The sequence below is a fragment of the Phaseolus vulgaris genome, chromosome 2, assembly GCF_051622355.1.
Source record: "Phaseolus vulgaris cultivar YP4 chromosome 2, ASM5162235v1, whole genome shotgun sequence".
NCBI lineage: Eukaryota > Viridiplantae > Streptophyta > Magnoliopsida > Fabales > Fabaceae > Phaseolus > Phaseolus vulgaris.
In genome coordinates this window covers 29978455-29998678 of record NC_143499.1, presented here as the reverse complement: position 1 = coordinate 29998678, position 20224 = coordinate 29978455, and the positions used below count along the sequence as shown (strand labels likewise).

At 31.4% G+C, this 20224-nt stretch overlaps 2 protein-coding genes across 2 annotated transcripts; one reads left to right on the top strand and one right to left on the bottom strand.

The window, feature by feature from the left end:
• The first annotated feature begins 577 nt into the window (after positions 1-577).
• PFK5 (phosphofructokinase 5) lies at positions 578-6332 on the top strand. Its single transcript, XM_068613025.1, has 13 exons — positions 578-1118; positions 1669-1759; positions 2379-2452; positions 3028-3139; positions 3492-3587; positions 3730-3831; positions 3938-4012; positions 4287-4427; positions 4520-4636; positions 4720-4824; positions 5005-5085; positions 5400-5528; positions 5811-6332. Exons 1-13 carry the CDS (start codon positions 811-813, stop codon positions 5976-5978), a joined length of 1599 nt encoding a protein of 532 aa, XP_068469126.1. The 5' UTR covers positions 578-810; the 3' UTR covers positions 5979-6332.
• Positions 6333-17107: 10775 nt separating this feature from the next.
• Positions 17108-19464, bottom strand: LOC137811332 (cyclin-D4-1). The gene is given in 7 exon segments (XM_068613024.2): positions 17108-17256; positions 17258-17488; positions 17582-17703; positions 17803-18004; positions 18101-18199; positions 18297-18383; positions 18868-19464. Coding segments are annotated over 7 exon segments (1059 nt in total). The 5' UTR covers positions 19162-19464; the 3' UTR covers positions 17108-17232.
• Positions 19465-20224: the final 760 nt, after the last annotated feature.

Below are 20224 nucleotides of genomic sequence, written 5' to 3'. Positions count from 1 at the left end.
CAAATTTTAAAGGAATTTTTTATGTATCTTTTACTATTATTTATTATCTAAGATATAATCCAACAAGGTAAATTATTTCTCCTCTTAAAGTAATTACTAATCTTATAAAACTAATTTCACTACACAAATTTAGTTAAAAAATGTAAAATCTATCAATAATTTAATTTAAAATTATTTAAATATTAGTTTTTAATTATTAGAAAAATCTACGAAATAAATTAATAAAAATAATATAATATATAATATTTTTTAAGACTAATAAAAATATAATAAAACTTTGAATTGAAACTTTAATATTTTTTACTTTTTAGAAGAAAAATACTCGACCATTCCTCGATTGACACTAACAAATCCTAACTTTATAATTTATTTTTTTAATTGCTGGTATATTTTTATTAGTTCTTTAACTGTGGATATATTTTAATATTACCTTTTTTTCATCTATCTTAATTGTTATTATCTTTTAACAGATACTTTATTTTATTTATCTATCTTTTTCATTTGAATCGTGATATTTTATGAAGACATAGTTGACTGCCAAAAATATAAAGGCACTAGAGGTTGGAAATTAAAGAACAATAGAAAGGAACTAAGAAACTTTCCGCTTCCTTCCGAGGTTCAACATTCTGCGATACACAACGCAACAGAAGGAGCCGGCACCGTAGAACAAAAATACATACCCAATTGCTATTGTAACCACTGCAAAGGTTGTCTCTCTTGTTTCTTTCACGTGATCTCATTCAAGTAACAGCACATTCCACAACAACAAGTATTGAAATTCGATTCGTCACTCTCCACAGACTCTTGTTCATGATGGGTTCCATGTCGCACGTCATCACTCTTCATGGCCTACCACCTTCTAACCGTAATTGCCATGCTTTTTCTCACTCCAATCCTCGTTTCATGACAATGGCGGTACCTACCAGAGTCGCTGGCGTATTTCCCAAGGTTAAGAGTCAAAGCTCAAATTCGAAGTCCACCGCCGCAATTGATTTCAACGACCCTGATTGGAAAACGAAGTTCAACGACGAATTTGAGGAGCGTTTCAGACTCCCCCATGTCACTGATATCTTCCCCGATGCTGCTTCTATGCCCTCTACGTTCTGTCACAACGTGAGGTTGGTTTCTCTTTGCTTCCTGCGCAATTTAGCCTGTGATGCGACTCCATTAACCTTTTTTTTCCAAACTAGATATGGTTTTCAGTACCATTCTCTTATCAGAGTCAGAGTTTCACGTAATTAAAATAAGCTACATTGAATTTCAATGTAGGTTATTGACGTAAAAACTCCTATTCTCTTATCAGAATTTTGGTACTGATCATTCATGTAATAAAGGTAATGCTACGTTAAAGGTCAATATAGGTTTATTGGGGTAAAAGTCTTGTTTTTTTTTTTAATTAGAATTGGAGTTTGACATTTATAATTCACCTAATACAAATCCTATTCTCTAAGAACTGAAATTTTGCATTGATATTTGATCATTCTTGTAATAAAGGTAATGTTACATTTAAAGTCAGTAAAGATTATTGAGGGAAAACTCGAATTCTAATTGGACAAGAATAATAAAAGCACCTAACGAAGGTTACGTTTTTAGTTTTGTTTGTTTGTTTTGACGTGTTTTAACTGCAATTTTTTTCTTGTTTATTGGTGATGTCTATGACTGTGGCAGAACTCCCAGGACTAGCGACTTTCCTGGTAATTATCCTTTGGATGAGGATTGGCATGGCTATATAAGTGAAAATGACAGAGTGCTTCTTAAGGTATGTCTCATTCGTACTTCATGTTGTTTGAATTTAAATTGATTACTGAGAGGTGCTGATAGATGTTATTACTGTTCATAGTAATTCAGTTTCCTGTTTTCCGTGGATCTTTATTGCATTCATGTTTCAAATTACGGTTGTAGCCGCAAATGTGGTTATGGTTGCAGCTGCATCAGGGGATGCAATCCGCAATTTGAAACCACACATGTATCATCAAATTCTGGTTACCTTTGTTGTCATTGTTGTATTATTTTTCTTTAGTCATGATATTTGGACTTTTATTGTTGCCTTCACTGATTTTGAATCAAACTAGTTCTCTTGGTGAGAAATTGTTAATACCAAACGACTAATATGAATTGACACCTTAAGTTGGAATGTGGTGCTTGGTTAGTTGGTTGAAAAGCTGTCTCTCTGTCGTTAAAACATTACATTCGTCGTTTTAGAGAGAACAGTTTTTTGCATTTTTCACTAATTCTTGCATTGGTATGTCTTTGTAAATATAATTGAAGGACAGGGAAATGGTTGTGTTAGATATTAATTGATGATCTTATTCTATAAAGTTTATGATACAAGTGTTGGCAGTTCTGAATGTTAATTTCCGTTTGTTTTGATCTCTCAGACAATATACTATTCATCACCGACATCTGCTGGCGCGGAGTGCATTGATCCTGGTTGTAATTGGGTTGAACAATGGTACACATTTGATTTCATAATTCAAATCTGGAATGTAGTGAGTTATTATGCTTATGCCTGTGAAGGAGATAGTAATATTGGTATGTTAAGAACAGTAGTGTGCTATTTTATTCGGACTTGGGAGGTTTGATATTTGTATGGACAGAGAATGTATTTTTTTTGTCGTAAGGAGCACTTACTGCTTAAACAAAAGTGTTTCTTGACTAATCTTTTTCTTGTTATGGAATGTACGAGGAAGTTTGGAACTTCAAGAATTCAGTTTCCCTTTCTACCTATAATTTCAATGATTAAATCCTTGTCTATGTAGTTCCCAATCACCATTGAATTTACTCGTTATATTTTATCCTTATTGGACAATAGGATGGGAACATCACAATTACCTCATTGCTTTGTTTTTACTTGACAGTGTGAGAAAGTGAGATTGAGAGAGAAGTTCCTGAAACTTGTGATAATAGTTACTATTAATATTTATAGAGCTATTAAATAGTTATGTCTTTCTTTCTAGTCTTCTTAATGTATATAACTTTTTTTCTACGATTATCATATTTGGTAGCATGTTTTGAAATCCTTTGTAGGGTTCATCGAGCTGGACCTCGGGGAAAGATATACTTTAAACCAGAAGAAGTAAAGGCCGCAATTGTTACTTGTGGAGGGCTCTGCCCTGGTCTTAATGATGTCATCAGACAGGTGAGTTTAATATCAAATTGACTCTCGTAAATCTCTTGACGAATTTTATATAAAATATCAAATCTTTGCAAGTTCTCGTAAAGTTAAGGCAACAAATTAATAGAAAAATGTAACATTTTAATGCATTGATTTTACTGTACCATCTCATCAATACGTTGCCACTAAATTATGTGGGCAGTGAAATACTTCTGTGTCACAGTTATTGGCAAACCTTATATATATTCTTTGGTTTCTTGTTACTGTCTTAAGTATGCTTTATACAACCCCATTTCCTTTGCATTTAGTTTTAAAACGAAAATTATAGTCATTAATTTGTTTCCCAATGTTTGATTCAATAATGGATGTCCTGCAGATTGTAATCACACTCGAAATATATGGTGTAACAAAGATTGTGGGTATTCCTTTTGGTTATCGTGGATTTTCTGACCAAGAGCTGACAGAAGTTCCCGTAAGTAATCTCATGCTTCCTTTCTTGCTGACTTTTGGTATATATATCTTTTGATTCGACTAAATATCTTTTGTAATTCTATTGAACTTTCCTTCTTGCTAATGACTAATGACTGTTTACGCATTGGGATTTCATTTGTTAGCTGTCAAGAAGGGTGGTTCAGAATATTCATCTTTCAGGTGGAAGCCTACTAGGTGTTTCACGTGGAGGACCGGGAGTCAGTGAAATTGTGGACAGTTTGGAGGTGATCTATTATTATATTAATAAGATTGATGATTTCAGAGTTTTTTTGATAAGATTGATCTATTAGTATACTGACTATTGTTTGATGTGAATGTTATTAATTTCAGGAAAAAGGGATAAACATGCTATTTGTGTTGGGTGGAAATGGCACACATGCTGGTGCAAATGCAATTCACAATGAGGTTTGTAATCCTTTATCTGTATATTAATTGATCACATTCAGTTGGATCATTTTGTGATCTATGTGATTTCTTTTGAGAAATCATTACGAAGTTGGCTTCCTATTTGGTTCTACTCACTGCCTTTTCTTTTCTGATTACTGAATGTTAACATTAAACTGTATATTAGACCATTGTTTGAGATATACATTATGTTTTATATTGAAGGATTCACTTATATTTTGCATACTATTAGAATATCTAAGCTTGCCCTGAGTGTCTAGTGAATTTTTTTCAGTGCCGCAAAAGAAGGCTTAAGGTGTCTATAATTGGGGTGCCTAAAACTATAGACAACGATATTCTATTGATGGACAAAACTTTTGGCTTCGACACTGCGGTTGAAGAAGCACAAAGAGCAATAAATTCAGCATACATTGAGGTGAATATAATCAGATTTGAGTCAATTTGACTAAACCCGGTAAAGTTTTCAAGTTGAAGATTAGGATATTTACATTTCATTCGTTTTATTAGGCACATAGTGCATATCATGGAATTGGTATTGTGAAATTAATGGGTCGTGACAGTGGATTCATAGCAATGCATGCTTCCTTAGCTAGTGGACAGATTGACATATGTCTGATTCCTGAGGTATGTATGATAAAAACTGGTCAGTTCAGAACACTTTCTTGTTTTATTGATATACTGATGCAAATTCTTGCTGCCATTCAAAGGTTCCTTTTAACTTACATGGACCTCGTGGAGTTTTGAGTTATCTCAAGTTCCTTATAGAAACAAAGGGATCAGCTGTAGTCTGTGTGGCAGAGGGAGCTGGACAGGTGACTTGAGAAATTATTTTTCGCAAATAATAATTGAATATGCGTTATTCTGCTCTAGGGGTGTGGCAATCAGTAAAAAAACAAACATTGTTCTTTTGTAATTTATTTTTTTGAAGATTGCTACATTCTGACAGAGAATTAGAAATTTAAACTTCTAACTGATATATCTTCTTGATGCAGAACTTGCTTCAAAAAACTAACACTACTGATGCTTCTGGAAATACTGCATTTCGAGACATTGGTGTATATATCCAACAAGAGGTTTGTTATTACTTGTTTATGATGATTGCAATAATCTAAATGGGCTGAGACTTGATTGTAAAAATGGATATATATTGTGAGTCTTTTTTCTTTTTGAATTTAGTTATGATATTGAGCTGCTTTCCTACTTTTATTTCTGTTAAAAGTTAAGACTCAAGTGCATTTTTTGGGGTACGACACCAAGCATATATGGTTTCTGCTGCAATTGTTCTATGCCTAACAACTTGAATGTGGAAAAGTTATTAATAAAGATATCTGTCTTAATTTAATTTTTAAAATCTAAGTGGTTAGTTCTAACAACTGTTTTATTTCAGACTAAAAAATACTTCAAGGAAATTGGTGTTCTTGCTGACGTGAAATATATCGATCCAACATATATGATCCGTGCATGTCGAGCAAATGCTTCTGATGGAATTTTCTGTACTGTACTTGGACAAAATGCTGTTAGTTCCTCTCCTTCTCTATCTTCTGCTTCTTGCACATATATTATTTCGCTTTTACTATTGGTTCTCATAGCTACTTTATCGGCCTTATAATCTCAATCTCAGAAATTTATTTGATATTTCGATGAGACCAGCTCGAGGATATACTTCATAACTGTGTTTTGGTTCTTTCTTTTCTTTAGTTTATGATTATTAGGTATGTATGACTTTGAATACAACATGCCTTTTTCAAAACTACATCCATTTTTCACCCGATATTGATTAACAGATTTTGTATTGCAGGTTCATGGTGCATTTGCTGGATATAGTGGCATCACAGTAGGAGCTTGTAACACGCACTATGCTTACTTTCCCATCCCCGAAGTGATATCTCATCCCAAGTTGGTGGACTCTAACAGTCGAATGTGGCATCGATGCTTGACTGCAACAGGCCAACCAGATTTCATTTGATTATTTTTCCATTTTAATACATTCAAAGCTTGGGAATTCAAGCTTCCATAGAGTAATATCATAGATATAGCTTCAACAAATATTTTAGGTGACTCTACCCAACATCATCGTAACTGGAAATAATACAGAGGATGTCACTTCCTCATTCAAATTATTACTTAATTGTATAGCATTGCAAATTCTTAGTGATTCCATTTGCATTCAAAACCCAAATTTGACAGGAATGACCAAGCTTTATTTGCTTGATTTTGAGAAATTTGTTGTAAGTAAAGAGTATTCTAAGGACATTCCAAGTGGAAGTCTATTTAGTGTCTTTCAAGACATGCCAATAATAGAATTCAGTACTTTAGTATAGTAATCTCTGTTGCATTGATATGTTTATGGTACCGGCAACGGGTAAACATTTGTTAAAAATTCGGACTACGGGTATTTTAATATTTAATTAAATATAAATATGGTTATATCGGTGATTCCATATATATAAGAAATAAAATTAATTTATAATATATAAGTGAAGATAATTTTCATCTTATAAGTCAGTCTTATAAGAAATTGTTAGACTTAAACTCATTTTCTAAGATATTAAAGTTAATCTAACAAACTTAGATTTATTTCTAATAAATTAAGTTCTAAACAATTTTTGGTAAAGAAAATACCATAGGTATTTTTGAAAAAAAAACAATTTCGATAAACAATGGCAAAAAAGTCATTATAAGAATATCATTAAATAGACACCAATTTTAGAGATAAAAAATAATTAGTTATTATAGTGACTAAATTAAAAACCATCTTGGAGACTAAATTTTTTTTTTGGTTTCTAATATTGATAAATAGTTTCTAATTTGATATCTAATTAACTATCAAGGTTTTAACTACCAAATGGTAGTTAAAACCTTGGTTTTTTTATTAGCAATAAAAAATAAATAAATGGGAAGTGGTCCAACCCTTTTACAAGAACAAATAGAATTCAACTCCTAACTCGACACGCAAAACAGTCGGACAAAGGACCAACCAAACCAAGCGCTAACTAGCTTTACCGAATCAGCCGTATACAGGCCAAAGGATCCAGAACCCAACAGGGGTAGGAAAAATAAACTTCGCGGGACTTTGCAGAAATCCAAGACCACACATTTACTTGCGTCGAGGCAAAAACTTCTAACACATCTGTCACTCTTCCATTAAAGACGACCGAGTTCCTATGCTTCCAAATTTCACTCACAATTCCAACCCAAATTGCCCCCCAAACATCATTAACCGAAACAGATGCCTGACTCAACCTGAATTGGATAAAATTTTGCATAGGATCCAAATGGATTACGAACGACACTCCAAGCCACTCAAAGCAAAGACACCAGACCCTCCAAGCAAAGTCACAAACAGAGAATAGGTGACTCGACGACTCTTCAACCTTCCCACACAAGTAACATACAGGGTTTTCAACCACCACCCTACGCCTTACCAAATTAACCCTAGTCGCAATCCTATTTTCCAACACCCTCCACGCCAAGAATGCAGCAGAAGGCAAGACTTTACACCTCCACAACCTACAGTAAATCAGAGAGGACTCCCCATCACTAACCCTCCTTACCTTAATATAAGCTGAGTTAACAATAAAACTTTGAGACCCCTCAGCCTTCCAGACCCAGCTATCCACCCCTCCCACATCCATCTTCACCCCTTGCAGCAACTGACTCAACTGCTCCTCCAACAACTTCTCCTAGTCAAAGAGGGGTCTACACCAGCACATATGCCAAATCCAAACACCATTAGACCAGTTCCCGATCTCGGCCACCTTAACAGCTTTAGCCGTGCTAAGCGAATACAATCTCGGAAACATTCCCTTCAGGGCACCACAGTTCAACCAGCTGTCCTCCCAAAATGAAATATTCCCTCCATCACCAACTTTTCACTCAACCCCATCTTCAAAACTTTTGCCCCAGCCCTTCGAAGCCCATACCTCCTTCAAGTCTCTCCATCATAGGGAACCCCTGCAAGGTTTACCTTCCGCTCTCAAATTCCTCCATCTACCATATTTAGAGTCGAGAATCTCTTTCCACAGACCTCCCTTGGCCGAACCCCACCTCCAAATCCACTTGCCTAGCAGGGGCAAGTTAAAAGTCCTTAAATCAATGATTCTAAGACCCCCGTAGTCCCGAGGCTCGCAGACCTTATTCTAAGAGGCCCAAGCGATCTTCCTTCCATCAGAGCCTCACCCCCAAAGGAAATTCCTTTGGATCCGAACTAACTTGTCAGCCACCCCTGATGGCAGTTTGAATAAGGACATAAAGAATAACGGGACTGTGGAGAGGACTGAATTAATCAAACAGATCCTCCCTGCCATCGGCAGACACCTGCCTTTCCACCTCGACAACTTGCCCTGAACTCTCTCTAACACCCCATTCCAAAAAACACCGCGCTTGTGGCACCCACCTACCGGTAACCCTAAAAAAATGAAAGGAGTTACCATCACCTTACAGTTAAGAATAGCTGCAAAATGCTAAAGCGAACACTGATCCAACCCCGTCCCGCCAATTCTGCTTTTTAAAAAAAATCACCTTAAGCCCAGAAGCAAGCTCAAAGCAAAGCCAAATAGCCTTAATATTAAAAACACTTTTGGTATTCGCTTCGTAGAAGAATAAGGTATCTCAAACGTATTGTAACATATTAACCTTCACTTTAGCTCTTCCAACCTCCAGACTGTCAATCAAATTCTTCTCTTCAGTCATCCTAGACACCCCTGCCAAGCAAGCGGGTCACCTTGACGAAGTCCCCTCCTAGGAGTAAATTCCCCAGTTGGGCTGCCATTCACTAATACAGAGACTGAAGCAGATTCTAAACAACACTTTATCCATCGAATCCATTGAGCACAAAAACTCAGCCTTTCCAACATATAATATAGGAACTCCCAACTAACTGAGTCATATGCCTTTTCATAATCAACTTTGAAGAACACACAACTCTTCTTCTTCCTTCTATATTCTTCCAGCACCTCATTCGCTACCAGCACACTGTCCAGCAAACCCCTACCTTCAAGAAATGTAGACTGTCTAACATCAATCACTTTGCTAATCACCTTTTTCAAGCGTAGAGACAACGCTTTTGAGATAATTTTATACAAGCATAAAATTATCTCAAAAGCTTGGTAGCTAATTAGATATGAATTTAGAAACTATTTATCAATAATAAAATATAAAATTATCTCTAATTTAGTCAATATAATAACCAATTATTTTTGTTTTTAAAATTGATTTTTATTCAATAATTTTTTTATAATGAATCAACATTAATTAATTTTTTTATTAACATTCGAGGAAAAAGTCTCTCCCACAATGATTGACTGACAAAACTCTTACTAATGTTAATTGAAAAATAGTAATGACATTCAACCACAAAATAATAATAATAATCTCAAATCCAAACTAACATCAACTAAAAATATTTCTGACCTACATTATTAAAAAAAAAAACTTTAAATAAAATCTCGACTAACATTAAAAATAAGCTCAATTGATGTAAAAAAAATTAACTTCAGAAAAGTATACTACAAGAAAATCATTAAATAGAAACTTATTTTAGATATAAAAAATAATTAGTTGTTATAGTGACTAAATTAAAGACCATTTTAAATTGATATCTAATTAGCTAACAAAGTTTTAACTACCAATTATTTAGATTCTAAATTTGGTAGTAAAAATATTGGTAGCTAATTAAATACCAATTTAAAAACTATTTATCAATGATAGAAACTAATTTAGAATCTAATAATTTTTTTAGTCTATAAAATAGTCTTTACTTTAATTACTATAACAACTAATTATCTTTTATCAAATAATTTTATTGTAATTTTTTTTATCAGCAATAACAAGATATATATATATATATAATAATAATAATAATATTAACTAAGAAAGTCTAACTAATCTTGAATGAAAAACAACATTGGGTCACATCAAGAATAAACTAACCAAGCACATTGTTAGGTATGAAAGGCAAATTACCATTATAACAAACTAAAACAACAAATTTACCTTTCTTTATACGCCAAATGGCATATTTTCATGACACTATTTTTTTTATGTGTCTGAACTTCTTACTAAATTAGTATCTAAATTCCTTAAACATTTTTTTTTATTGTGAAAACACTTCCAAAATACTCTAAGTGTATTTTATTTTCTTATTATGAGAGTTAAAAGTTCAGTCCATACTTTCCATATGCTCTTTGAAGTCTTTCTTACTTTAGACACAATGAGATATTAACTCATTAAAGAACATTTGTCTCTTTGAGTATTATAGCTTACTTTGAGTTGTCCAAGCATGTGGAAAGTGAGATCAAAACTAAATTAGGTTTTCACAAAACTCGAACTTAATTGACTTTATTTTTGTTGTGATATTAGACATCCCAATAATATACTTATCAAGGCAACTCAACTCATATACATACACTACAATAAAATCATGAAATAGAAATCAATTTCTAGAAACCAAAATAATTAGTTGCAATAATAACTAAATTACAGACCATTTTAGAAACTAAAAAGAAATTTGGTTTCCAAATTAGTTTCTATTATTTTTTATTATTGTTAAATAGTTTCTAAATTGGTATCTAATTAGCAACCAAGGTTTTAGAGACTAAATTTAGAAACTAAATAATTGGTATCTAAAACCTTAGTTGCTAATTAGATACCAATTTAGAAACTATTTAACAATAATAGAAAATAATAGAAACTAATTTAGAAACCAATTTTTTTTTTAGTTTCTAAAATGGTCTCTATTTTAGTTCCTATTGTAACTAATTATTTTGGTTTCTAAAAATTGGTTTCTATTTCATGATTTTCTTGTAGTGATACCATGGTTTATCTTTGTAAAATTATGAGGGAAAAAAATTATGTAAAATTGAATAAAAGAATTTAAACTATTTTTTTATCTTTGTAAATTGAAGCCTTGATAGAACTAACACAGAAAATTAGTAAACCTTTTTCTATACATAGATTTCATCAATATTCCTTAAATGCTTGATTTTAATATTATTGTTCTTTCCCCATAGAAAAAAAAACTCTTAACTACCCTAACTTCTCACCCCAAAATCCTTCCATGATGATCATATTTTTCTATGTAAGTATGTAAAAAGAAATTCTTCCTTTAATTAAAAAAGAGTACTGTAGTGAAGAAGAGATGTATAATAATTTTTTTATAAAGTATTGTTAATGTTTTAGCAGCCTTATAAAACTACAATTCCTTCTGAGAATTGCTAAATAATAATGGAATCAGAATATCAATATTCACCTTCAACTTGTTGAATTATATTATAGTCAATGGTACAAGTTTCAGTCAAAGATAAAAGTGTATGAATATATATAGCCTCTTTTATACTGCTCCGTAGTAGGATCATAAATATTGCGAAAGAAGTTAAATTAAAAGCACTTTTTCTGGCAAAGGGGAATCAACCCAGGTCAGCCCTAATAAACAATGATCTTTCATACGTTCATTCATGCTTCGTACACCTTTTCTTTTTCTTTTTATTTTTCTTTATCTGACCTAACCCAGAAAATTGTTCCTTCTTTATGCCTTTTGAAAAGTCAAAGCACTCGATCTTTTAATTTGACCAATTTCAACTGATGCTAGATTCCGCGTGCCCTAACAACCAGTTATTCACCATCCCTCAACATATTTCAAAACAAAGGGATTCAAAAATGGGTCCCAAAACTCTTATTCTTTTTATGTATGTGTCTCACCAACCTTTTGGAGTTTTATTCATCTCTTCTTTCACAGCACAGCCTGTTTAAATTCACGTTTTATATGAAAAAATCATATCCAAAAACTTCAAATGTTGCAAACAAAGTGTTAGTTACAGCACTGACTTAGATTGTTTTGTCAACTCGACACACTTGTGTTATGCTTCAGTCATTCATGTCCACAATCACTATTAGTTAGTTTTCCATGATGCAAGTGGATCAGTTTTGAATTAATCTTATGATCCCAAAAATAAATGGTTAAAATAAGAACTTAGTTACTAAATTTTAGAAATCACAACAGAAATGCTATAAAAGGTTGAATTACTCGAAATCCAAAACCCTAAATGTTAAATTCTAGAAATCACAACAGAAATGGTACAAGAGGTTGACTGTATAAATACACATGTGAAAGAGGACACTTAGGAACTTGGTCACTGATTCACTCAAAGTTGGAAGTTAAAACTTCCACCAAATTTGATCAGAATGGCAGTGGCTTTGACCATATTGGATCCCCACCACCTAACACCGCACAGAAATACACATGCATGCAGTGAATGAAGCACAGAAGATAGACCAGAAAACTGACATGCACAAAGAGATCGAAAGAGAATGATTCTCCTTACAGCTTACAAGTATGGTACTCTCTTTTCTCTTACTAATTATTTCAATTTCATAGCTCAGAAGTTAATATATATATATATATATATATATATATATATATATATATATATATATATATATATACTACCATTCAGTCAAATGTATGTAATCATCAATCAGAAGTTATTATACATTCTATGTATTTAAGGAATTAGCACACTGTTATTAAACTCTTCATTCTAGTTGATTTGCTAAGATAATGTTTGTTACTATTAGAAGTTTGATAGCTTCTGACACACTTTTATTATTAGAATGAAAATATATAGGCTGAACCTATGGAACACTATCCTAAAAATAAAATAAAATAAGTAATTTTAAGTATATTTTAACTATTGAAAGCAAACTTTAGAATGTAGTGTGTCAAAAATAACTTTTTAACACTCCACATACATGCACTCTAATTCGAAGTAGTTTATAAGGTTAATTGACTAATTTTAAAAGTTTTATTCTGTGAAATCAAAACAAAAATTATATAGAGAATATTGTCGTTTGATTACAATATATAGACCTTTTAATTTGATACTAATATAAAATTATTTCAAATTATTAGTGCATATTTTCCTGTTATATAATCAATATGTGAAATAATTGTGAAAATTACTTAGGTTTGTCGGTGGAATAATATTCACAAAGTTTTAGGTTTTAATCTTGTCCTATTTTACAATGTAACACCGGTAAGGACATTTATACATTGTCACTAAAAAAAATATGAAATGTAAACAAATTTTAGAAACAAAAATAATTAGTTGTTATAGTGACTAAAATAGATATAATTTTAAGACTAAAAAAAATTTTGATTTCTAAATTAATTTTTATTATTGTTAAATGGTTTTTAAATTTGTATCTAATTAGCAACCAAAGTTTTTGCTACCAAATTTAGAATCTCAATAATTGGTAGTTAAAACCTTGATAGCTAATTAGATACCAATTTAAAAACCATTTAACAATAATAAAAACTAATTTAGAAACCAAAATTTTTTAGTTTTTAAAATGATATATAATTTAGTTACTATAGCAAGTAATTATTTTTTGTCTCTAATATTGATTTTTATTTCATGTTTTTCTTAATGTATACATGATTTTAATATCTTTTAAAATTATGTGCGTATAGCATGAAACTTTTATATATATATATATTAGATTTTTTATTACTATCTAGTTTAAATACTACAAAGTAATTCATTTTATTGTAGTTGTCCGTAAAATCATTTTTAAATGTTGTACAAGGTTAATAGCAACACTAGTTGAAATCAAAATAAAACTAAAAATTGGCTGAACTAAATTTTATTTAATTTTTTATATCTTTTTATTTATAATAGTATATAACTAAATTTTTCATTTAAATTTAATATAATAAATTGATGATTAATAAATACTAATTATAAATTTAAATTTAAATAAAATTGTCAAATATAACTTTAATAATAACTAAAGAAGTATACAAAACAAATAAAAAAAAACCAACTAAAGCGTGATTAAAGCGTAATTAGTGTTTTCAATGTGGAAAAAAATATCACGTTCCAACCATATAAATTATGCAATTTATGTGAACCCATAAGCTACTAGCGTCGGCCTAACTCATTATGTGGATGACACTTACTTAAATTATTTTATTTTAAGATGCTAAATGGAAAAAAAAAATTAACATAAAAAAAAATCTTTAGTTAAATTATGTAAACTTTAATTCAATATAAACTCTAAATTTTAAATCCTAAACTAGATGAAGGTTATGATATCAATTTTAATTGTAATTGTAAATCTAAATTTAATATTAATTGTAATTTTAAATCTAAATTCAATTATAACATGAAATTGATTCAAAATAAAAATGTGATTTTAATACAAAAGTTCTAAATTGATTTTGAAATTGTATTATGAGAAATGTTGTAAATTTTTTTATTTTAAATTTCAAAGGAAAATCCAATTTCAATAATAAAGATAGTTATAGTTTATAATTTTATTTATGAAGAAAACATTTAAAAGAGATAGTAATGAAGCAATTCTAACTTCCCTTTAGTCCTTCATACAAACAACATGTCATATGCTAGAAAAATATTGATTTTCCACATCAAGTAACCTCACACTACAAAGTTCTCTTTTGTAGAGATATAAGTTAAAACAATATTATTCCACAATTGTTGGAGGTCATCAATAAGCGATTGCAAGTATACATTTTTTTTTTGGTTACTTGGGTCGTGTATAATATACGCTACAAGAAAATCATTGAATATAAACCAATTTTAGAGACAAAAAAATAATTAGTTGCTATAGTGACTAAATTATATACTATTTTAAAGACTAACAAAATTATTGGTTTCTAAACTAGTTTCTATTATTGATGAATAATTTCTAAATTGGTATCTAATTAACTACTAAGGTTTTTGCTACCACCAAATTTAGAATATAAATAATTGGTAGTTAAAACCTTGGTAGTTAATTAGATACCAATTTAGAAACTATTTATCAATAATAGAAACTAATTTATAAACCAATAATTTTTTTAGTATCTAAAATAGTACGTAATTTAGTCACTATAGCAAGTAATTATCTTTTGTTTCTAAAATTATATTCAATGATTTTCTTGCAGTGATAAATTAAAAACATATATGATTTAGTCATATTTCAGGAGGTAAGTTATAAGGAGTAACATATACAGACTAACAAAAATATATGAATGTTGAAGCTTGAATGTAAAGAGTGAACCCATCTAAACTTAAATCTAGTCTTACATGACGTGGATCAACACTAAAATATAGATATACATTATCAAATTGTTTCCAAGTTTTCTCATCACATAGATGTCACAATAGACCATCATGGTTTTTGTTTTCAAAATATCATCTCATTTGCCTTGTAGATTTTATTGACGCATATAGTCTTTGTAATCTTTGTGTGATTGACAAATAAAACTTTCTTTTGATTGTAACATTTTTGTATCTTCCAACCTTCGGAGGCAAAACCCTTGAATCACAAAATATGCATTTAGTTAATTGGATGATATCCCTGTAATATAACATATAATCAGTTTAACAACAATCAATCAATCTTTTGAAGCAAGAGTTAATATAACTTTTTTGACCTTATATTAATTCTTGGGTATGCAATTATTTTTGGAATTACATCAACTAACATTTGTATGAAATAATGTAAACACTTTTCAGTAGCATGCCAGTTGATTTTAACAACCATAAGTCTAATGATTATTGATAATCTTTACTCAATTGTTTCATCATAAATGAGTTTATTTGCATATTCTAACCTATTAGTCTAAAGTTGTTATAACAACTTCTTATATCAATTATCTGCATGTATATATCATATACAAAAATTATAAAGACGGTGACTTTTGTGGTTGTAGTAAAAACCAATGGTGTTTAATGTAACTAATTTAAAATGATTGGTTGAGAAAGATTTGTGTTCTATTAACCTATACGTATGTGAAGAGAATGAAACTCAAAACTCATAACAGCTTCGAGATTACATGTGTTACTACTTTTCTTAAGCAGAGAATTATAAAACAGAAAATGATTAAGTGTAATTGCAAAATAACATCACTTTTTCCACTTCTTTGCAACTTTTCTAGAAGATGAATGCTTTCTTAAAAAACTGATATAATTATTCGAGATTCTACTTTATTTTTAAAAATGTGAATTTATTTTATCTGGAAAGTCCTCAAAAATTGCAGAAAGAGGAGAAAATATTGTAAAGGACAAACTACACTGCTGATGAAGAGCTAATACATTCTTACTTTTTACGTTGTATATATTACTTGATTTTATACGTATGCCTCTTTGTGACATGATTGTTTTTATGTATATTTCTATCATATAAAGACAATGTTACTTTGCAAAGAAATGACGTCTTTTAAGATTAGCAAAAGCGTTTAACTAGTAAGCATTTAAAATATAAAAGTAACTATATAAAAAACAAAGAATTGTATGTATACACACTTTATAAAAAGTAAGAAGATAAAGAAATATATAATAAAATAATTAATATAATTGAAAGAAATGGAAAAAATTATATCATAAAGGTTATTATATTTTCTCAAACATGTATATATGTAACTAAATTTTGTGAATGAGTATAACTTTCCCGAATCTAGGGAAGTGCCTTTATATCCTTTTCGTATTATTGCTTTGTCAATCGTGTCCCACTAAGCAGATGTGAGTATTTTTTGTTTTCTTTAGTGTTGTTTGGTCGGTAGTGAAGTTATTCAAGCCAATACTTGCATGTTGACTGGGCAGTGGCAGTGACTAAAAAACAAAAGCTTTAGCAAGGGTAGGCCTTCCATCATAATTCATATATATTCAGCACAAAAGATTTTGGTCGCAATCCAAGACACTGAGAATGACCCAACAAAGCTTCTTGGATATACATTACAACCACCTAATTCAACCTTGTTATGAAACATTTTAGTCCTTTTGAAGTATTCGATTACTTTTAGGCACCGGGTGATATTTCTTTTTGCTTCAATTGCAACATGTTTATTTCTGTTTTTCCTTCAAAAATCATAAACAACCCATCAAAAATTGCTTTATGTATTAATTCTCTTCCAAAACGAGAAGTTAAGAACATTCACATGGACAATAATTATAGTTCTCACCTCCACATATTACATTCATGCTTGGCATGTTGTGCCTGTGCCTCCACAACATTGTTTTATCAAAATTTCTCCACCAGCTGCATATTCTAAGTTTTTATAGCTGTTTATGTAATCTGCCTATAAACCAAGACTGTCAACACCTCCTACCCCATTTAAATTCACATCTTATTAATCCGAAGCACACTCTTGTTGAGAATGTTTCCAAGGAATTCCAAGACCAAACCAAACTAAATGAACTTTGGTGAAGGAAGAAAAATCATATTTCATCACTTGGAGGTTCCATTAGAAGGTCCATCTCCTTTGCTACTCTCAGTGTTTGGATTTCGACTATCATGTGAAGAATTTAGACATGATCCAACTGTTAATTCATCACTCTTATAGCTTAAGCAGCCAGCAGCATCCATCACCCCCATAGGACTTTGGGGCACATGAGGCACCTTGCTGCCTACACCAGCAGCAACATTGTTCAAGGACAAATCTCTTATCAATTCAACACACTTTAGAACTCTACCCTGCAAAATGAAAGGAAATAACATAACACAAGTCAGAACAGCTCACTAAGATTTTAACACCATTATCAATTCAAAAGATGAAGGCAAACTCACCTTCTCCACTATAAAGAGATCAGCAATGGACTTATCGATATCTTTCGCTTGTGATTCTCCTAAAACAGAAATTGCCACCGCGGCAGCAATTTCAGAAGGCCGGAATTCCAAGAAATCGATACCTACAATTGTTTCCCAAAAAGCACTCTTCAAACTCACGGCACCTCAATGGAAACAGAGTACAGAAAGGACCAAATATTCAAACACAGTAATGAGAATACCTCTGATTATACTGAGGATGAGCTGCACTGATATTGCAATGGATGATTTTGTTGGGTGCTTCTCACAAGTGATCTTGCTAAGGAAGTAGTCTATGAAGGAATAAGGAGTTAAAGCACACATTTTCCATCTCAACTTGCTTAATACCAGTAGTTCCATTTTTTGAATGGTTTTAGCTTCAAACACAAACTTTGGTTCCCCAACCTGCTCATTATCAATATCAATGGGAAAATTAGAGGGTAGAATACATAACAAAATCAGATTTGAATTATCTTACAAGATTGCAAGATTCCACTATACCTGTAAATCTACAGATTGAGGCACTCTAATCTCGTCCATTTTAGCTGCAATTGACAAGCAAGCTACAGCTAACAATTGCACAGTCCAACTTACACCTTTCTAAAAATACCAAGAGAAGAGACCAAAAACACCAATTAGATAATTAAAAAAAAACTAGTAAAACACACCCATAAACTTTCAGGCAAATTGATCTTACCGGTAAGTCAAAAATCGATAGGAAGCGATCCAAGTAGTTCACAGCTAAACAAAAACTCAAGGGTCCAAGGCCAAAATAAGCATGAGCCTGTTGATCACGTTATAAAAAGAAAAAGTCATTCACTAACACAATTAACCCAGTTAAATAAAAAAGATTGTGATTTGCGACATTCATCACACAGATTCAACCAGTATGAAACAGAATTCAATTCTAAAAGAAAAGGGAAAACTAACATCAACTTAAGAAGAATTGGCAATATCACCTAGCTACTTCTCCCTTAACAACTCGGAAATTCAAAATTGAAGGCAAAATCATTAACCAATTCTCTTTATTTTATTTTTTTTTGCAGAAGGCAATTGAGACTTGATGAGAAAACCAACATTGAATTAAAACTGGTACCAGAACCAGATAAAAACAACTCTTTCATAAGACCCAAATCCAATTAGAAACACCTAACCCACCAAGGAATAATCCACTCAAATCAACAAACGATAAAAAAAACCCAATTAAATGGTTTATTTTTCATGCTCATCGAATGAAAATGGGAACTTTTGAACATCAAAACCATTACCTTCCAAATCCAATCAAGTGCATCCCTCCTAACACCCAAGTCCAACTTCCCACTCCTCAGCCTCTGCAAGTAATCCACCCTCGGGAAATGCTCCCTCTCTCTCTCCACCATAGCCCTCACAGTTTCCTCGCTCTGCGGCACAGTACATGCTAATTCCTCCGATCTACCACCACCTTCATGTCCAGAATCAAGGTTCCGGTGGTTCCAGGAATGCAAGATTCTAGAACCATCTGCACCATCACATTCAAAATCATTATCGAAGCTGGTGCTACTGTTCTCTGAGTTGCGAGTCATTGATGCAGAAATGGTTGTGCTAGAACAGAAGCAGCGTCATCAAAAGGGGTAGGTGGGGCTAAGGGAACAGAATAACTCTGTGGGGCATTTTGAAATGAGATGGAAAACCCATGTGACAGTGTTGGAGCATGAAAGTGTAGAGTATAGAGTGAGGAGTGGAATGGGACAATGAAGAAAGGAACCAGCTTTATGTAGGAAGCCGATTGTGCTTTTAGGGAAAAAGAGAGATGGGGGCAGTGAAATAGGTGGTGTCCATGGATACCAAAACCCAAAAACAAAGGAAAAAAAAATATAAAAAAAAGACATGGTCATAGGTCATGTGGTTATGGTGGGTGCAAGAACCTGTAAGAGTGTAATTTTGTCAAGATGGAAAACCTACCATCCAAAGCAAAAATGAGGGGAAAACAAAATATGGTGGATTCATCTTTTGGTATAAGTATATAACTTTTTTTAGATTTAATGTTCTTTATATTCAGATTTTTTAATATGTTTGTTGGTTTTCTAAAAAATATCTGACTGAAATGTTTTTGACATAATACTTCTTTTCACTCTCATTGAGTTTTTATTACATTCCATGAACCCATTCAAAGTCTTTAATTTATTACAATAATAAACATAATACTCTATTTTAATTTTCACTTTCATTACCTATTTTAACTATTTTGAATATATTACAATTGACTTTATTTTATATTTATTCTCTCTTTTAAATATTATAACTAATAAATCTGATTTCTATTATGCATTGTATTAACCTATTTATTTGTGTTACACTTAAATCAAAATGCTTTGTCTAAATTTTCAAAAAAAAAATTGCAATTTAATCAAAATCAACAATTATGTAATGATTATTACCAAGTAGAAATTTATTTAAAAGGTTTTTAAATATAAGTGAAAAATGTTTTATAACTTTGGCAAACAATTTTTTCTTGGGTTATATCAAAGGCTGAATTAATGGAGTAGAAATGACTTACCTTGAAGGCATAATGCTCCTAACTTTTCAATTAGTATTTTTTTTTTGCATGTTTTCGTACAAACATAAATACGCTTTAATTGGCGTTCC

Excerpts from the sequence above, each read along its gene's own strand:
- PFK5 (XM_068613025.1), top strand. The coding sequence starts at position 811 with ATGATGGGTTCCATGTCGCACGTCATCACTCTTCATGGCCTACCACCT. Across the intron at positions 3,588-3,729 it reads AAGAGCTGACAGAAGTTCCC|CTGTCAAGAAGGGTGGTTCA; the intron begins GTAAGTAATCTC and ends TTCATTTGTTAG. Across the intron at positions 4,428-4,519 it reads TAAATTCAGCATACATTGAG|GCACATAGTGCATATCATGG; the intron begins GTGAATATAATC and ends TCGTTTTATTAG.